This window comes from Schistocerca gregaria, chromosome 3 (genome assembly GCF_023897955.1).
Source record: "Schistocerca gregaria isolate iqSchGreg1 chromosome 3, iqSchGreg1.2, whole genome shotgun sequence".
NCBI lineage: Eukaryota > Metazoa > Arthropoda > Insecta > Orthoptera > Acrididae > Schistocerca > Schistocerca gregaria.
Genome location: NC_064922.1, coordinates 567,847,633 through 567,864,916, shown reverse-complemented (window position 1 = coordinate 567,864,916; position 17,284 = coordinate 567,847,633). Strand labels below are relative to the sequence as shown.

At 39.7% G+C, this 17,284-nt stretch overlaps 1 protein-coding gene across 1 annotated transcript in view; it reads right to left on the bottom strand.

The window, feature by feature from the left end:
• Positions 1 to 6,206, bottom strand: part of LOC126354457 (pyrethroid hydrolase Ces2e-like) — a 127,529-nt gene extending 121,323 nt beyond the window's left edge. The window contains exon 1 of the mRNA XM_050004153.1: positions 6,118 to 6,206. Within this exon, the coding sequence (XP_049860110.1) occupies positions 6,118 to 6,180 (63 nt within the window). The 5' untranslated portion in view covers positions 6,181 to 6,206. The remainder of the gene's footprint in view (positions 1 to 6,117) is intronic.
• Positions 6,207 to 17,284: the final 11,078 nt, after the last annotated feature.

Sequence of the window (17,284 nt, the reverse complement as noted above, 5' to 3'; positions counted from 1 at the left end):
TGTACTATTCTTTTGAGAGACTGAGTGGCTTTTTGCAATCGATAAAACCCTTACAGTTAAACTGAGAATCTAGATCGGTAATGTAGAGCTCTTCTTTTCCATAGTCTATGATTACTTTTGATGCCTGACTCTGAGAATAGCATTGTGACTTTTTTTTTAATCCATCACCTTCTGGCTGGTTCGACGCCGCCAGCCACGAATTCCTTTCCTGTGCCAACTTCTTCATCTCAGAATAGCACTTGCAACATACATCCTCAGTTATTTACTGGATGTATTCGAATCTCTGCCTCCCTCTGTAGATTTTGCCCTCTAATGCTCTCTCTACTACCATGGAAGTAATTCCCTCATTTCTTAAAAGATGTCTTATTATCCTGTCCCTTTTTCTTATCAGTGTATTCCACATATTCCTTTCCTCTCCCATTCTGCACAGAACCTCCTCATTCCTTACCTTATCAGCCCACACAATTTTCAACATTCGTCTGTAGCACCACATCTCCAATGCCTCGATCCCCTTCTGTTCCAGTTTTCCCACAGATCATGTTTCGCCACTATACAATGCTGTGCGCCAAATGTACATTCTCTGAAATTTCCCCCTCGAACTGAGGCCTATGTTTGATACTAGTATTCTCTTGGACAATAATGCCCTATTTGCCAGTGCTAGTCTGCTTTTAATGTCCACCTTGCTGCGTCCTTCATTGGTTATTTTGCTGCCTAGGCAGTAGAATCCCAAAACTTCATCTACTTTGTGACCATCAACTCTGATGGTAAGTTTCTCACTATTCTCATTTCTGTTACTTCTCATTACTTTCGTCTTTCTTCGATTGACTCTCAATCCAAATTCTGAACTCATTAGACTGTTGATTCCTTTCATCTTATCATGTGACTCTTCTTCACTTTCACTAAGGATAGCAATGTCATCCACTCTCTCCTCCGCATTTAACAGTGGAACTCCCATTGCAGTCTTAATATTACCACCCTTGCTATTAATTTCACTGGAGGTTGTTTTAACTTTCCTGTAAGCTGAGTCAGTCCTTCTGACAATCATTTCTTTTTCGATTTCTTCACATTTTTCATGCCGCCTTTTCGTCTTAGCTGCCGTGTACTCCGTATTTATTTCATTCTTCAGAGAATTGTATTGCTGTATTTCTGAATTTCGCTGAATGTTTTGGTACTTCTTCATTTCATAGATCAACTGAAGTATTTTTTCTGTTATGCATCGTTTCTTTGCAGCTAACTACTTTGTACCTGTGTTTTCCATTCCAGTTTCTACGATTGTCCTTTTTAGAGATGTCCATTCGTCTTCAACTGTACTGCCTAATGCGTTCTTCCTTGTAACTGTATCTAGACCCTTAGAGAAATTAAAGTATATTTCGTCATTCCTTAGTACTTTCCTATCACACGTTTGCATATTGATTCTTCTTGACTAATCTCTTAAACTTCAGCCAACTCCTCATCACTACTACATTGCGGTCGGAGCCTATATCTGATCCTGGGCCACCATACAATCCAGTATCTGATTTCGGAATCTCTGTGTGACTATAAAGCATTCTAATTGAAACTTTACCATATCACCCAGCCTTTTCCAAGTATACCTACTCCTCTTGTGATTCTTGAACAGAGTATTCGCTATTACTAGTTGAAATTTATTACAGAACTCAATTAGTCTTTCTGCTGTCTCATTCCTTATACCAAACCCATGTTATCTTGTAAACTTTTCTTCTACTCCATCCCACAGCTTTGCATTTGAGTCTCCCCCATGACTATCAGGTTATCATCTCCCATTACTGACTATATTACCCTTTCAATATCCGCATATACTTTATCTAACTGTCTCTTCATCTTCAGTTGGCGACGTCGGTATTTCTACCTGAAATATCGTTGTCGATTCTAACAAGAACAGTCCTATCATTGCTGAACTGTTCAGGATAACGTATGTTTTGCACTAACTTCCTATTCATAACGAATCGCACTACTGTTATACAATTTTCTGCTGCTGTGATAATATCCTCAAGCCAGAAATCCTTCTTTCCATTTCACTTCACTAACAACTACTATGTCTAGATTGAACGTTTGTATTTTTCGTTTCAGATTTTCTGCCTTTCCTACGACGTTCAAACTTCTGCCATTCCATGCCTTGACTCGCAGGGCGTTATCCTTTCGTTGGTTATTCAATCAATTTCTCAGGGTCACCTCCCCTTTTTCAATCCCCTCCCAGAGATCCGAATGGGGGGCTAGTCGAGAATCTTTTGCCAGTGGAGAGATCATGATACTTCAATTATAGGCTGAATTGCCTGTGAATACACTTTACTTGCCTTTAATACAGTGGTTGCCTTCTGCATCCTTACGCCGTTTGTCGTTGCTGATTCTTTCGCCTTTAGTGACGGTTTCCCACCCCAAGGACGAGAGAGTGCCTTGAACCTGTGTCTGCTCGTCCACCCTCTTTGATATGGCCGTTGGCAGAATGAGGATGACTTCTTAAACCGGAAGCCTTCAGCAGCCAGTGGTGATTATTAATCAAAATATAAGCAGTGGCAGGTTTCTAACTCGAGACTAAGGACATTTTGATCACTAATCAAACACGCTACTCCTAGAATACTCGTTTTTTACATTATGGTTGCGTTCTGTTAAGGCCACGAATTGGCAGGGCTGGATGTGTTCTCTCATTGATGGTTATTCTTGCAGTACGTGTTCTGGTCGGCTAGACATACTTCCGATTTGCTACTTTTACCACAATCGCTTTCGTGTCACGGAACATATCCGTACTTAGCTGGCGACAATGAGCATTTTATATCACTGAAAAAGAAGTCCCAGAGTCTAACAGCGACCTGACAGGTTGGTCGTCGATGATGACGTCAATGTGAGTTCTTGACATCTTGGGAACGAGAGAGGTGACGTAGCGGTTAGTATGATGGACTCACGTGTGGGAGGACGACGGTTCAAATACATGTACGACTATCCTGATTTAGGTTCTCCGTAATTTATCTGGATCGTTTAAAATGAATGGTGGAATAGTTCTTTTGAAGGTACACGGCCGGCTTCCTTCCACATCCTTCTCTAATCAGAGCTTGTGTTCTGTCTCTAACGACCTCATTGATGACGGGATGTTAAAGACTAATCTTCTTCTGTTTTTGGTATCTTTGTGACTGTCGTTCATGGAGGATTTTCATCTCTGGCTGCCCCACCTGTAAGTACGGCCGCTTCGCGTAATGTAGACGATTTGCTGGTATCTCTGTACGACGACTGGGGTCAGCTACATGTTTGAGAGCGACCATTTTCGGGGTACGACAACGACCTTCATTCCATAGGCTGACTATTAATCGCCTGCAGTTGAATGGTCTTAATAAAATTGTTGTTATGACTGACGTCTGACGATGTAATAATAGACGAACACTAGTCTCCTTTCTGTGCAGCAGCGTATAACATGCCCAGGGTGCCCTCAGTGGAAACATACTTTTGCATATTCTTCTGTCCTCCAAATATCTGTTCTTCTACTGGGCGTTACACTCGGCAGAAGAGTTGGCTGTACCTGCGTTTGCAGGATGTTGGGTTGTCCTCTGGCATACGTCCGAGTTGGTGAACTCCTGTCTTCATTGTGTACTGGAGCAGTGGCGAAGATTGGTGCTAAACATCCATACATCTCTTCTTCAGCATTCTCTATTATCTCCCAAGACAGGCTGCTATCTCTTCCTAGCGCTGTCTGGAAATTCTAGCTGCTATAAAATACTCTATCTCTTCTCTTATTAATTCCATATAAGAGGAACAAGGTCTCAGAAATTTTAAATAACTTCCATAGTGCCCTCATTTTGAAGTCGTATAGAATTTTCTCGTCAGACTCTTTTCTGTTCCATTTCGTCAATGAGATGGTACTATTAAATAAATGCCTTGGTGGCTTTGGCACACTTTACCAGAAGAGCTTGGTACATACGTTTGAAACTGGTGCCATGAAATGCAAAAATCTGCCAGCTGCTGTTAAAAAAAATTTTTTTTTTTTTTTGGGGACTATGTCGCTTCCCCATGTCGCTGGGTCCTGTTCTTCAATTGCCCTTCTAATTAGCGGACTTCTTGCTCGTTGTCGCTAAATGTTTTCTTCAGTTCGATTTGGTTCTAATCCCAGCTATTGAGATTCTTCCAGATAGTGAGCCTTTCTTCGCTGCATTGTGGCGCAGAAGTGTAAATCTGTCACACACGTCGTGTTATCCCACCTGTCACATCTGGCGACTTGGTCGAGTGTGTACAGTCATTTCGACAAGCATGACCAGTATTTTCCGTAAACAATTATGGATACCTGATATGGAGCTGCCCTACTGCTGGTTTGGAATCTATTGACATTTTCCATCCTTCTGTATATTACTCTTGTCAGCAACTTGGATGCGTCTGCTGCTAAGCTGATAGTACGACAATTCTCGCACTTGGCCATCTTTTTTATCCTGGTAATTGTATTGTTAATAATCTGTGAGACACCCCGATGTATTTCTCCAGGCTTATAAATTTTAGACGCCATTAGAATAGTTGCTAATGTCACTTTCCACAAGGATTTCAGACATTATTTAACTTTTGAAGACATAATATTTATATAATGGGAATTACACAGCCAACCACATCAAAAGTTTACAAAAACCTTTACCTATGTGCAACTGGTTGGCTGTGTGATTCCCGTTTTATTCATAATTCTACAGTTGGCGGGTGCTACATAATCAAGATTGTAAACACGTAATACGTTATTAATCTGTAATAGTTAAACAATTTGCATTTCTTTGTCTCCTTTCCCCCCCCCTTACAACATCTCTCTCCAATATATATATATATTTGTGTGTGTGTGTGTGTGTGTGTGTGTGTGTGTGTGTGTGTGATTGTGTGTGTGTGTGTGTGTGTGTGTGTGTGTGTGTGTGTGTGTGTGTGTGTGTGTGTGTGTGTGTGTGTGTGTTCTGCTGAAATGTTTTCACATTTGAATTCTAATTCTACAGGTATAATATATACAGTGATATAATCATTTTAATTTTCAGTAAATTAAAAAACCAAGTTTTAGAAATAGCATTACACTTACATAAATGTAGCCACATACCTCATGTGTCTACCGCGTAAAAAGTGGAGAAGCAGAGTAACACTTCATGTACAACTAACGTTACATGCAACAGTAAGTAGCGTGCAGTGTCTGTTTGCTCCTCCTGTCCTTCAAAAGGCGATTTGTAATCTCTTTTTCCCTCGATGTGGTTCAATGGGAAAACATCCATGCTCCCCTCTAATACCAAGAATGTAACTTTGTAACTTTGCACCTGAACGGTGTAAATCATTGAAATATGTAGCAGAATCATAAAAAAGTCACATACTCTGAACACAGTTTTATTTGTGTTTAATTATTAGTTGGAATCCTCTTGACATCATACTTTACAGATGAAATAATGAAATTGTTGATTCTGAACAGTATGGGACTTAGCACCTGAGGTCATCAGTCCGCTAGAACTTAGAAGTACTTAAATCTAACTAACCTAAGGACATCACATACATCCCTGCCCGAGGCAGGATTCGAACCTGCGACCGTAGCAGTGAAATTGTTCTAGTATGTTATAAATACTCATTAGAATAATGACTTTGTACTTCCTCTACTAGTTGTTTACTTCAGTTCATTCCAAAACACTCTACATTTAGTCACTTAAATGCATACCCTTCTATATACGTACTTTTCAACTTTCTTTGGCCAAAGCTTTTAAAACGATTCTATTATTAAATACTCTTTATATTATTAAATACTCTTTATGCCCTGTATCAGTATGACAGGTTATTTTTGGCACTGTTAGCATACCAGCATTCATTCAGAAAAGTTTAGAAGAAACTAATATAAATATTCCACAATGTGTAAATTATCTGGAAGATTTCCCATCTCTTTTATGGAAACTCACATTTACAATAAATCGCTCTACTTTTCCTCAAGTCATCACATATTCATTGTATTTCGTAAGTCCTCTATTACAGCACTACAGCTACTTTTCTAGGACACTGAATCTACAGCACTAGTGATTAGAAATTACTACAATTTCATTGCACAATGATGACATCACTGTTTTCTTAAGTTTACGGTTAACTAAAGCGTTTAAAAAATTAATCGAGCCTAAATGTTACCTTGCCGTAGGTGGTGAACTGAAGAAGGAAAATAGCAAACAAGTTTCTGATGTACAGCAGCATGGTAGTAGCTTCGTAAGCTTCATGAGCAAAACTTAAGTGACGCTTTTTGAAAGCATGGCTGATCATTTAAACGTTCCTCCTCCTTCGCTTATGGTTTGCAAGCTGCTGAAATTTCTTGGTAGCCTGTTGTTGATACAGCTGCTGCGCAGGTGTTTGTCGTTTTCAAAGAGTAACGTACAGTCACGAGAATTCGATTCGTTATCTCTTGGCTTTGTTTGTGCGTTAAAGGCTGACTGAAGCTTGTAAACACAGTTGCTAACATTGGGACTTGTGCTCGCTTGTTTCTCGGAAAATAAACAAAACCTGACGTCTTTCCCATTGTAAACTAAAAGAAGTGTTTATTGTATCTTCTTAATTCACACCTTGTCTCGCAAAATTATTGTCAGTTGGTCATCAAGATAAGAAATTTTCATTGCAGGCGACAGAGACACAATTGTTTTATTTCTTACAGATCTATCACTGGAAAACATTCGCACACATCGTGATTATGTCTTAATTATCTAGAACCATGGTGTCTGAGGAGTCTGAACGTGGTAGGTAACCTGGAAAATATGAGAACGAAAACGTGAAAGCTCAGTCTACATGTAGTGGGAGTCAGTGATGTGAAAAACATTTTTTGTCAGTGAAGTGAAAGTGAAAGAATATAATGATTTCTGATCATAAGAATATAGTATGACACCAACAGCAACAGAAAATAGTATAACAGGAACAGGACTCGTTATGAATGACAAAGTAGAGAGTGAGTACTGTGAATAAGTTAGTCACAGTATTGTTTCCATCAGAATGGATATTAAACCAGCGTCAACAAACGAAGTTCAGGTGTACATGTTGACGTCAGAAACTAAAGATGCATTGGTAGAAAAAGTCTGTGAGGATACTGAATGGGTAATTCAGTATGTAAAAGAAGATGATTAATAATCACAGTGACTGGTACGTGGTAGCAGCGGAAGGAATAGAAAAAAGAGTTACGGGATAATATGGGCTACGTAGCAGGCAGGAGAGAGGAAAGAGAATGAGTTGTGCAATAAACTTCACTTAGTAATAGTGCACACAGCGTCCTAAAATCAGGAGAGAAGCTGATATACTTGCAAACGGCCTGGAAATACGGGAAGATTCCAACTGGATTACATCTTGGGCAGAGATTCGGTTATCAAATATTGGACATAGACTCAGACATAGACTCAGACATAGACTCAGATCGCTATTAAGTTATGATAAACAGCAGGCTGAAGTTTAAGAAAGTAGCCCAGAAGATTAACTCTCCAGAGAGGTAAGATACTGAATTACTTAGGAATGAAGAGATGGGAGTGAAGTTGTCTGCGGCTGTAGATGTTACACTAATGAGTACCATAATAGGCATTTTAGTAGAAGAAGAATGGACACCTCTAAGAAGGACGGTTAGAGAAGTGGATCCCAAGACAGAGAGAAAAAATGTTTAAATAACATTCCTTTATTAAATTTTAGTAATAGCAAGCCCAGATTACAATCCATTGCGTGTCCTTGAGATAGGGTGGTTTGCCATACGAAGAACAACAGAGGGCTGCGAGTGTACAGGCAGCTCTCAACGAACACACAGAGACAGATCAGTGTTATATGCAGCGTCTTAATAATTCAGTTCCATGTTGACGCTGGCATCACATGCTACAGGGGGTGCTTCTCAGAGCCGCCCGTAGACTGTCGGTGCAGTCACATGGTTACTGCCAACATCTCGAAGTAGACTGCATGGCGTGGTATCGACAGCGCGTGATACTAGAAATGACTGCAGGAAAAATCGAAGACATGGGAAATGGCCGTCGGAAGGACTGATTCAGCGTATAGAAAAGTCAAAATAACATTTAGGCAATTGAAAGCAAGAGCGGCAACATTAAGAATGCAAAGTGTACTACATCGTTAATTGGGGAGGAAAGTGCGGATTGGTGGAAAGACGATACTGGACCCCAATATTGGACCTCTTGGGTAATAATAATTGCTTCATCTTATTTTGATCCCCTATTACTTTACCACTACCGGTTTCGTGGCTTAAAGTAACTCCTTCAGGTGACATATGATTAAAATATTATAGCGGTGTTTTGTATTTGACAGACAACGAATGTTGGGAAAAAAGATTCTGAGCTTTTCCGTTCTACTGTTTAATCATATGTTACCTGAAGATGTGTCTTTTAGCGCCGCGAAACCGGTAGTGACACAGTAAGAGAGAACCAAAATACAGCTGAAGCGATTATTAATACGCTAGATAAATACTCATAACTGTGGTTGTCCCACCTACAAGATTGTCTGCAATACTGGGCATAACTATCAAGAGCACGACTTGTTTGGTGACATGGCTGGTAAAGGCATCCAAATCGATATGGCGAAATAGTGGACCTTGTATTAGAGTTAAATTGAGTTTTGTTGGACTTGTGATCAGATAAGGCAGAAGGAATAGGTAGCACGCATTTGGAATATCTGAAATTATTGGGGAAAGTGACTACTCAAATTGGTGTCTGCAGTCTGTGAGTCTGAAAACATACATTGAGACTTTAAGAAAAGTATTATCTACACAATTCCGAAAACAGCAATAGTAGAGAATCAGCTGAACGTCTCATTCATACAAGCTGTTGACAAGAGAAATGTACAGAAGAATGGAAAGAAAATTCAGGATCTGTTTGTCTTTAGGAAAGGTAAAAGCAACAGAGAGAAAGTTCGGACGCTGCGGTTGATGTTGGAAGAAAGGCCGAAGGAAAAACCTCAAACGTTCTTGGCAATTGTTGACCTGGAGGGATTTACGGATAGTATGTATTATATGCAAGAATCACGAGGGTGAAATAATGTATGTCATGTACAAGAACCAATAGTGAACGGTAATTACTGAAGAGCAAAAACGAAGTCTTCGGTCTGAAAAGGGTATAAGACAGGGCTGCAGTCTTTTACCTATTGCTCAGGCTATAAATCGAAGATGAAAATAAAAGGGTAAGTCGAAGAGTGCACTTAAAATTCAGGAATGAAACTATAAAAGTTCTAAGGTTATGTGAGTATATAGCTATCTTCAATGACAGAGAAGAAGAATTACGGGACGTCTTGGATGGAATGCACAGTGCAATGAGTACTCAGTGCAGACTGAGACTAAATTACAGGAAGACGAAAGTAATGACGAGTAGCAGAAATGAGATTACCTATAATGTTAACCTAAAAGTTGGGGACTGAATTCTGTTACCTTAGAAGCAAAATAGCCCACGATGGGCGAAGCAAGAAGGGCGTAAAAAGTAGATAGGCACGGGGAAAAAGGGCTTCCAAGCCAAGAGAATTCTGCTCCTGTCAAACATCGACTTTAATCTGAAAATGAAATTACTGACAATGTACGGCTTGAGTACAGTACTGTATGGGGGCAATGTGGTAGGGAATTATGACCTGTCAGGCAAATGGAAATGAAGAGAATCGCCGTGGTTGAGACGTGGTGCTACTGAAAGATGTTGAAAATTTTTAGATTGGTAAGTATTGCTGTGGTTGTCCGCGGAACTGACGAAGAAAGGAATTTGCATACAATGACAGAACATACGAGCTGAAGGGACAAGATTATACTAGATCCTTTAAGAGACCAGGAAATTACTTCGATGGCACTAGAAGCAATAGTAGAAAGTAAAGACTGTAGTGAAAGACAGAGATTGGAATCCGTACAGGAAATAATTATATAAGACTGACGGGACTGTCAGCGAATTACAGGTAACAGACGACTGCAGCAGGTATGAAATACAGGTCATGAAATAATCCAGTTTAATGAATTATCAACGATGGACATATGGTGGCAATTACACCAAAATAACGCTCCTCCTGCAACAAAATTAGTGACGTCGTGACCCAACCTAGAAGGTCTGTCGTTTGCTTTAAGAGTTACACATATAACAGAATCACTGTGAAACTAATGCAAAAAGTAGCCATGAGGAATGATGTGTCAGCTATTAGTCACTGAAGGGCGTTAACAGTTGCGTACCACCCTTATTTATCTTCCTGCATAGGCCACAGAAGCAAAAAATAATTATGTGACTCTTTGGATTCACGGGAGTCAGTATCCGACAGGCACATTATTTTGATAAGCGATCACCTTCGTATCATCTGGAGAAAAGATAACCTGACCGCTTTGTGTGGACGCAGGTCTCTGTCGTCTGCGACCAGCATCTCCTCCTCAACTCCTCACCAAAGTGCTCTCCTGTCGAAATATTCGACCCATACGACACTGACATCCGGCCGACACTGACATCCGGCCTTGCACCCTTGAAGTGTTTCGTCGTGAAGCACTCCGGGAGAAGGGAAAAATCACATCACATGGCTCTGTGGCAGGAGACGTATCGCAGCCGTTTGGTGAACGGATTTTCCTTACGAGGCGAAAAACATGTTGAGTTGAACGTCACAAAGGTATTGCAACACTTCGATACAACAGGAGCCAGAAAAATCAAGAAACCTGCCAGCCTAAACTGTGGTTTGGGATCGAAAACGCTATACTAGCTAGTGCCTGGAATCGACTAGTTACATCCACAGCTAGCAAGTCAGTTCAGTTCCTTTACGTGGATATGGATTGATGGAGTCTCCTGGGCCATATCGAACTCAACAAAAAGAAAGGCCATCGGACGTCAATCATCAAAATCCGAGAGTATAATTATCAAAGAGACAACCTTCTGGAACTGCTTGTGGACGCAATTTCGCTTATTAAGAAAGGATTGGAATTTGAATCATGTCCGAAATTGGTACGTATCACGGACATCATCAGGAGAATGGAACAGGCAGGTTCACGATTTACACCTGAAGTAGCTGATGGTCACGAAACCTGTCCAGTTATCATGCGGTAAGACACCGAATGTCTCTAGCATGGAGACATTCGGTGCAATACGAGAACTAAGAGAAGATACTGTGCATCGTGGTCTCACCAAGCACTGGAATCAGCCCAATTTACACCTTCCTGTTTTTCCGGTAGGTAGACAACACCTTCATCTAATGGCCACATGGAAGAGCCAAGCTGAATGTCTTCCCCATACCCATTGGTACCATACAGGAAATGATCTGTTTTCTTCTACCCACTGCATTGAACTACAACAGCGTCAATTGTTATGTACGTTATTTGAAGCAGACCGTCTCTATAATGTGGATTCGTCAAGCCATGTTACTTCAGTTTGAAATTTGTAGCACACCAGCTGATGTGTACTTTAGTTGATGGTTTCGAATTCGGCTACTAATTGCATTATTATAAAATACGTCCGCGAACTGCTCCAAATTTAAAATTACTCTAGGCATTTGCAATAACCATGGTGGCAGGCGGTTAAAACTCTACATTTGGGGTCGTACATGCTCCACACTAAGTGACTCCAGCTCACTCTGCATGCACACCCCAGACAACATTGTTCCTCATGAACTATTGGTGAAAAGGTTTTCCAGAGAGGGGCGGGCTACAATGTGGTATGCAGGTAGAGTTGAGGCTGCGAGGTTCTTAGTGCTTGATGCACCATGAGGAGCTGCCGCCGGATGGTGAGTGGCAGTTCTCCAACTTCAGCATAGCGACTGGACACAGTACTGGTCCTGTAAGCAACTGTGGCCACCCTAATCCTGTCATATTGGATAGCTTCAATAATCGTTGGGTAAAATGACCTCAATGAATCGTACATTGTACATCCATAGTGTAACCGTGAACGCACAACAATCCTGTAAAAGTGCAACAACCACGCCCTGTCCGCTCCCCAACACCTGCTCCTAAGCCGCTTCATGATATTCAGTGTCTTCTGGATTCTGGCTTTCAGATCTCTCAGGTGTAGTAACAAAAACAGTTTGGAGCAAAAAACGAGGCCCAGAAACAGCACTGAGTCTCTAGGATGTATAATGGTGTCCCTTATATGTAAGACAGGTAGATCAAAATGAAAATTAATCTTTGCAGATCACTTCTTTAACCTCGGGGCTATAAGGTGCAACTGACGGGATGCTGTTGCAACACTGTAAGAGGAACAGAACACAACTAAATCACCCACAAATAATGAAGCAATGTACAGGAATCCATACCGTAGGTTTCATACTGTTTATTGATGTGACGAATAGGATAACAATTAAAACACTGCCCTGAGGAACACCATTATCCTGCACAAAAAGATCCGACAGCATGTGACCAACTCGGAACCTAAAGAACGCTTAGACAGGAAGGGCCATATGAAGTTGTGGAGATGGCCACAAAAGCGCCTCGGATGGAACTGCACGACAATACTGGGTTTCCAATCAGTATAGTATGCTTTACTGACGTCGAAAAATACACCTAAACAGTAAAGTTTACGTAGGAAAGCCGACCGAATGGTCACATCTAGTAGGATCAGGGTGTCGAAAGTGGACCGAAATCTCCAGATCCCCCACTGAGAGGGTCTAAGGAGTTACCTGGTTTCTAATAACCAGACCAGACGACCCATATCAGACAGAGGTTCTATAAAAAGCCAAGGATTACTCACGGAATATGAGTATCCTGTAAAAGGAAGCTTTACGTATCAGCCAGAAACATCTCTGATGTAAATGTTCTACATGATTAAACAACACACTGCAAAACATTGAAGACAATAATACAGATATCAAAACAAATGCATTATCACAGAAGGATAGTCACATCTGATAACAGAATGAGGACTATATGGGATATAGTGGAGAAATTGGCTGCTAAAACTAGAGTTGAAGAAGAGCACATAAAATTAAGGGTAAATGATATGCAGGTAACAAATACGTGTAGCGCTGCTGAACTTTCCAATAAGCACCTTATAGCTGTTACTGAGTAGGTTCAGTACATGCTGCCATGGAATATTTCCGACCAGTCACTACAAATAACTGCGACAATATGAGTAAGACCCTCAAAAACTAGTAGAAGTAATGTCCCCCATAAAACCCATAGATAAAAAGAATTAGCAGTGGCTAAGATAATTAGCCACCTTACTTTACCTTAACTTTTAAAAGTAAACTCAAAAGGTTGCATAGGGAGCTTCACTCCGTTTTCCAGCCATGGGTACTTTAATTGTGCACCTTATGGGTATGCACAACTACAACCCCACCTCACACACTATGGCATCCATGTCACCTCACACATTATGGAAACATTTCCCGGATTTTCTGAGTTTTGTCAACCTTTTGATTGTTCGTAGTTAAAATTTAATTGTTGTATTTAGTGATAATTTGAGTTATTTGTGTTACTTGTATTCTATCAGCCGAACATTTACTAAGTAGTTGAAATATGCTGAAGTTAAGCCTTTGTATAAGGAAGGAGATAAAGAAAGAGCATAAACTTCCATCCAGTTTTACTTTTGCTCACAATCGCCAATATTTTAGAAAAGATAGTATACAATCGTCTTCTTAACCATCTGACCACAAATGATATATTATCAAAGTCAAAATTCGGGTTTATTAAGGGTCCTGATATTGAGAAAGATATCTACACGTACAGTAATTTATTGTCTAATGTGTTAAATTCATACTTAACTCATTGGACAATAAAATACAGACTACAGGTAATTTTTGTGACCTGTCAAAGGAATTTGACGGCAGAAATCGAAATACCCTTTTAAGTAAATTAGAATATTACAGCTGAACGCGAAATGCTGCACCACTGGCTCAGAAAGGCTCTGAATGCTTGGCACTGATTTACACAAAAGATTGAATTTATGTTTTATTACAAGTATAAAATATACTTATAATTATTTTTCTTCATTAATACATCCTTGAATTCTGCTTGAAACACTGTTACACACTCTACTGCCTAGTGTGGTAGCACTGTCCAAATAATGAAATGCGTCGTGTATCTAGTCTTTTAGTTGTGCAATGGTCTCAAGCTTTTGAGATTAAGCAAAGTCCTTGATGACACCCCAAAGAAAAAATCCATGGGCGTGATATCTGGTGAAAGTGTGGGCATATCAATATCTGCCCTTCGACAAATCACTTTTCATGAGAATGTTTCGTTTAAATAATCGCTGATAGCAGTGGCAAAATGCGATAAGGCACCATCATATTGAAAGTGAATTTCTTGAAAGCTTTCAGCACATGTCATAAGTCTGGCTACCACACAAACATGAAGCATATCCAAATAGTTATCTCCTGTCCCGTTTTCTGAACAAATATTTTCCAAGTACGCCAAATGACTCACACCATGTTGATTCAGTGGTTGTTGTAACAAAAGATATTGACTTAAGTATCCCAATAAGTGCAGTTATGCCTGTTAACTTCTCTTCTTTACTTAAAATTGTCCTCGTCAGACCACACGGTTTTATTGAATAAGTTAGGTTCAGTTTTCTGCTGATCTGGCATTAATTCAAAAAACTGAAGATGTCGATCTGAATAATCTTCAAACAACCCGTGTCGTAAACGTGGAAAGTCAACTTTAAACTCTTATTTTTCTGACAGTCTTTGCTGTGGCCTTCATCATAAAATCAGCTCAGTTGTTTATCATCTGGTTGATTTTCGCCAACTTTGGGTCACAGCTACACACCTACAATTCACGTTCCTGAGTTGAGACCCGTCGGTCGGCCAGATCTTTGTGTAACCATAATAAATCCATTTTCTTAAAATCTATGTCGTATGTCATTCACCCAAAGTCTAGACGGTGGTTTCGATCTAAAGTTTCTTCTCCATTCATTAACAATTGCAGTACCACCACTTTTTAAAATGCTTTTAACGCGAAAATCTTTTTTTCTTTCGGTAACATTGTGACAGTTCAGAAAACTACAGCTGTAAACACGTTTCGCGGATCACGCTTTCAACAGTTCGCCAGCCTGATTATTCTATTTGTTTTTTTTTGTCATTACATTGTACACCAACTTGACAACGCATAATTATTACCGTTTGGCAGTAACAACTTAACAGGTTTGAAAATCCACTGTTTTCTTTTTATCAACTGTGCAGTGACTTTTGCGCCACCTTGTATATCGTTGACAAGAGTGTCAATAGGAAAGAGGGGTGTATTAAACAATGGGGCATCATCCATCTGAGAACCAATAACATGCAGTGTCCCCCAAGGTTCCGTCTCAGGGCTCTTACTTTTTCTTGTGTATGCCAATGACCTTTTATCGCTAACATTACCTCATATCAAGTTTGTTTTGTTTACAAATGATACAAACATTACAATAAACAGTAAATCAAGTACAGCTAAGGAATGTCAGCTAACGAAATTTTCATATACGTTAATAAATGGTTCCTAGCTAATTGTCTTACACCAAACTTTGAAAAGACGCACTACATGTAGTTCATAACTTTCCGGCCAATATATGCCTAAAATTTAACGACAAGCCAATAAAAGAACTTGACAGTGTTAAACTCTTGAGCTTACAGCTTCATAATAAATTTAACTGACAAGAGAGCATCACAAAATTTCTGATGCCTCTAAACAATTATCTACTTGCTATGCGAATGTTGTCAGACGTAGGTGTCATAAAAATAAAGAAGCTAGCAAACTATGCTTGATTTCTATCCATAATGTCATACGCGGTCATTTCCTGAGGTAACTGATCAAGCCAGACTACATTTTTCCGATCCTGAAAACGTGCTATACGTATTATTTGTGGTGTGAACTCAAGAACTTCCTGTAAAGAGCTACGTAAGGAACTAAAGATATTAGCTACTGTTTTCTTTTAACCAACTGTCCAGTGACTGTTGCGCCACCTTGTATATCTTTGACAAGAGTGTCAATAGAAAAGACACGATTATTAAACAATTGGGCATCATCCATCTCAGAACCAATAACATGTAGTGTCCCCCAAGATTCCATAAAGAAATTTGTTATTAAAAGTAAATCTGTTTTAGAAACCCACAGCTCAGTGCATGGAATCAATACTATAAATAATAACAACTTGCACAAAGATTTAAAGTCAGTCACTTTTGTTCAGGAGGGGGTCTACTGTCCAGCAATACACGTTTCCAATAACATGCCAGCAGGTACAAAATGTTTAACTAATAATAAAGTTCAGTTTGAGAAGACTGTAAAGGCTTTATTGGTAGTCAACTCCTACCCCACTGATGAATTTCTTCTGGTTATTAATAATATCACATAATGTAATATTGTATACAATTTGACTTCTGCACAAGTTTTGCACATTAACATAAATATGTGTGTTGCTATAATAGTCTAAGAATTATAATATGAACCTAAATACTGAACATTTAATATTTGGTGACAAGTTTTATACCATTTTAAACGTAAATAAGCTTAATATTTTGTTATTTTGACCGTTTCCACATCCACAATTACAAATCCATATGAGGTCTGTTGAATATACAACGTATCTGCCCTTAGTTTGTAAATATTTTTTATATATTCTAGTTTTCTGGCATGTTCCATATCTTGTCACTATAAATCAATTATAACGAAAAGTACATCTAATCAAATGTAATGTCAACCATTTGCTCGTGGGTGTTTCCTATAAAGTTCATCAATAAGACGATCTGGTAACTACTTGGACATGTACACTCCTTTCCCAGTTTGAAGAAAGGTATCAGAATTGCTTCTTTCCACAAGTTACTAAAGATACCTGTCTGTTATACATAATTAAAACATACGAGTTGGATTTCCTTTGATGCTGCTGGTAATGCCGTATTATGAAGTACTGAATTTGGTCTTGACCAGTTGCAGTATCAGAAGTCTCAGAAAGTGTTGATTCCAGTTCTAAATTGGAGAAAGGGCAGTTGTGAGACTCAGAACTATGAAGTCCAACTTGTTTTCTCTGCACAGTAGTGGAGAAACGCCGGATCCTGGGCTGCACCGCAAGTAGTCGTTGCAAAATGATCTGCCATCGTCTGAGAGATGTCTCTGGGTGATCTTTGCAGACGAACCTGTTTCACCGATGCTGCTATTGGTAAATTACTGCGTTTGCCAGAAATCCTCCTGATGCTTCCCATACTTTTCTAGAACAAGTGGAACAGTTGATGCAATCCAGGTACATTTGTCATGAGCTTTTCTTGCTGTCCATATGTGCATATTGAGTCTTGGCCTTCAGGTCCCAAAATTCTGTGAGGCTGTCTGTTGTTGAGCAGTACTTAAATCACATACCTTTCCCGGAACGCTGAGCTTCACTCTTCGGTTCACCAAGGAACAGGTCGCCTCCTAAGATAATCTGAGTGAGGAGTTCGGGAT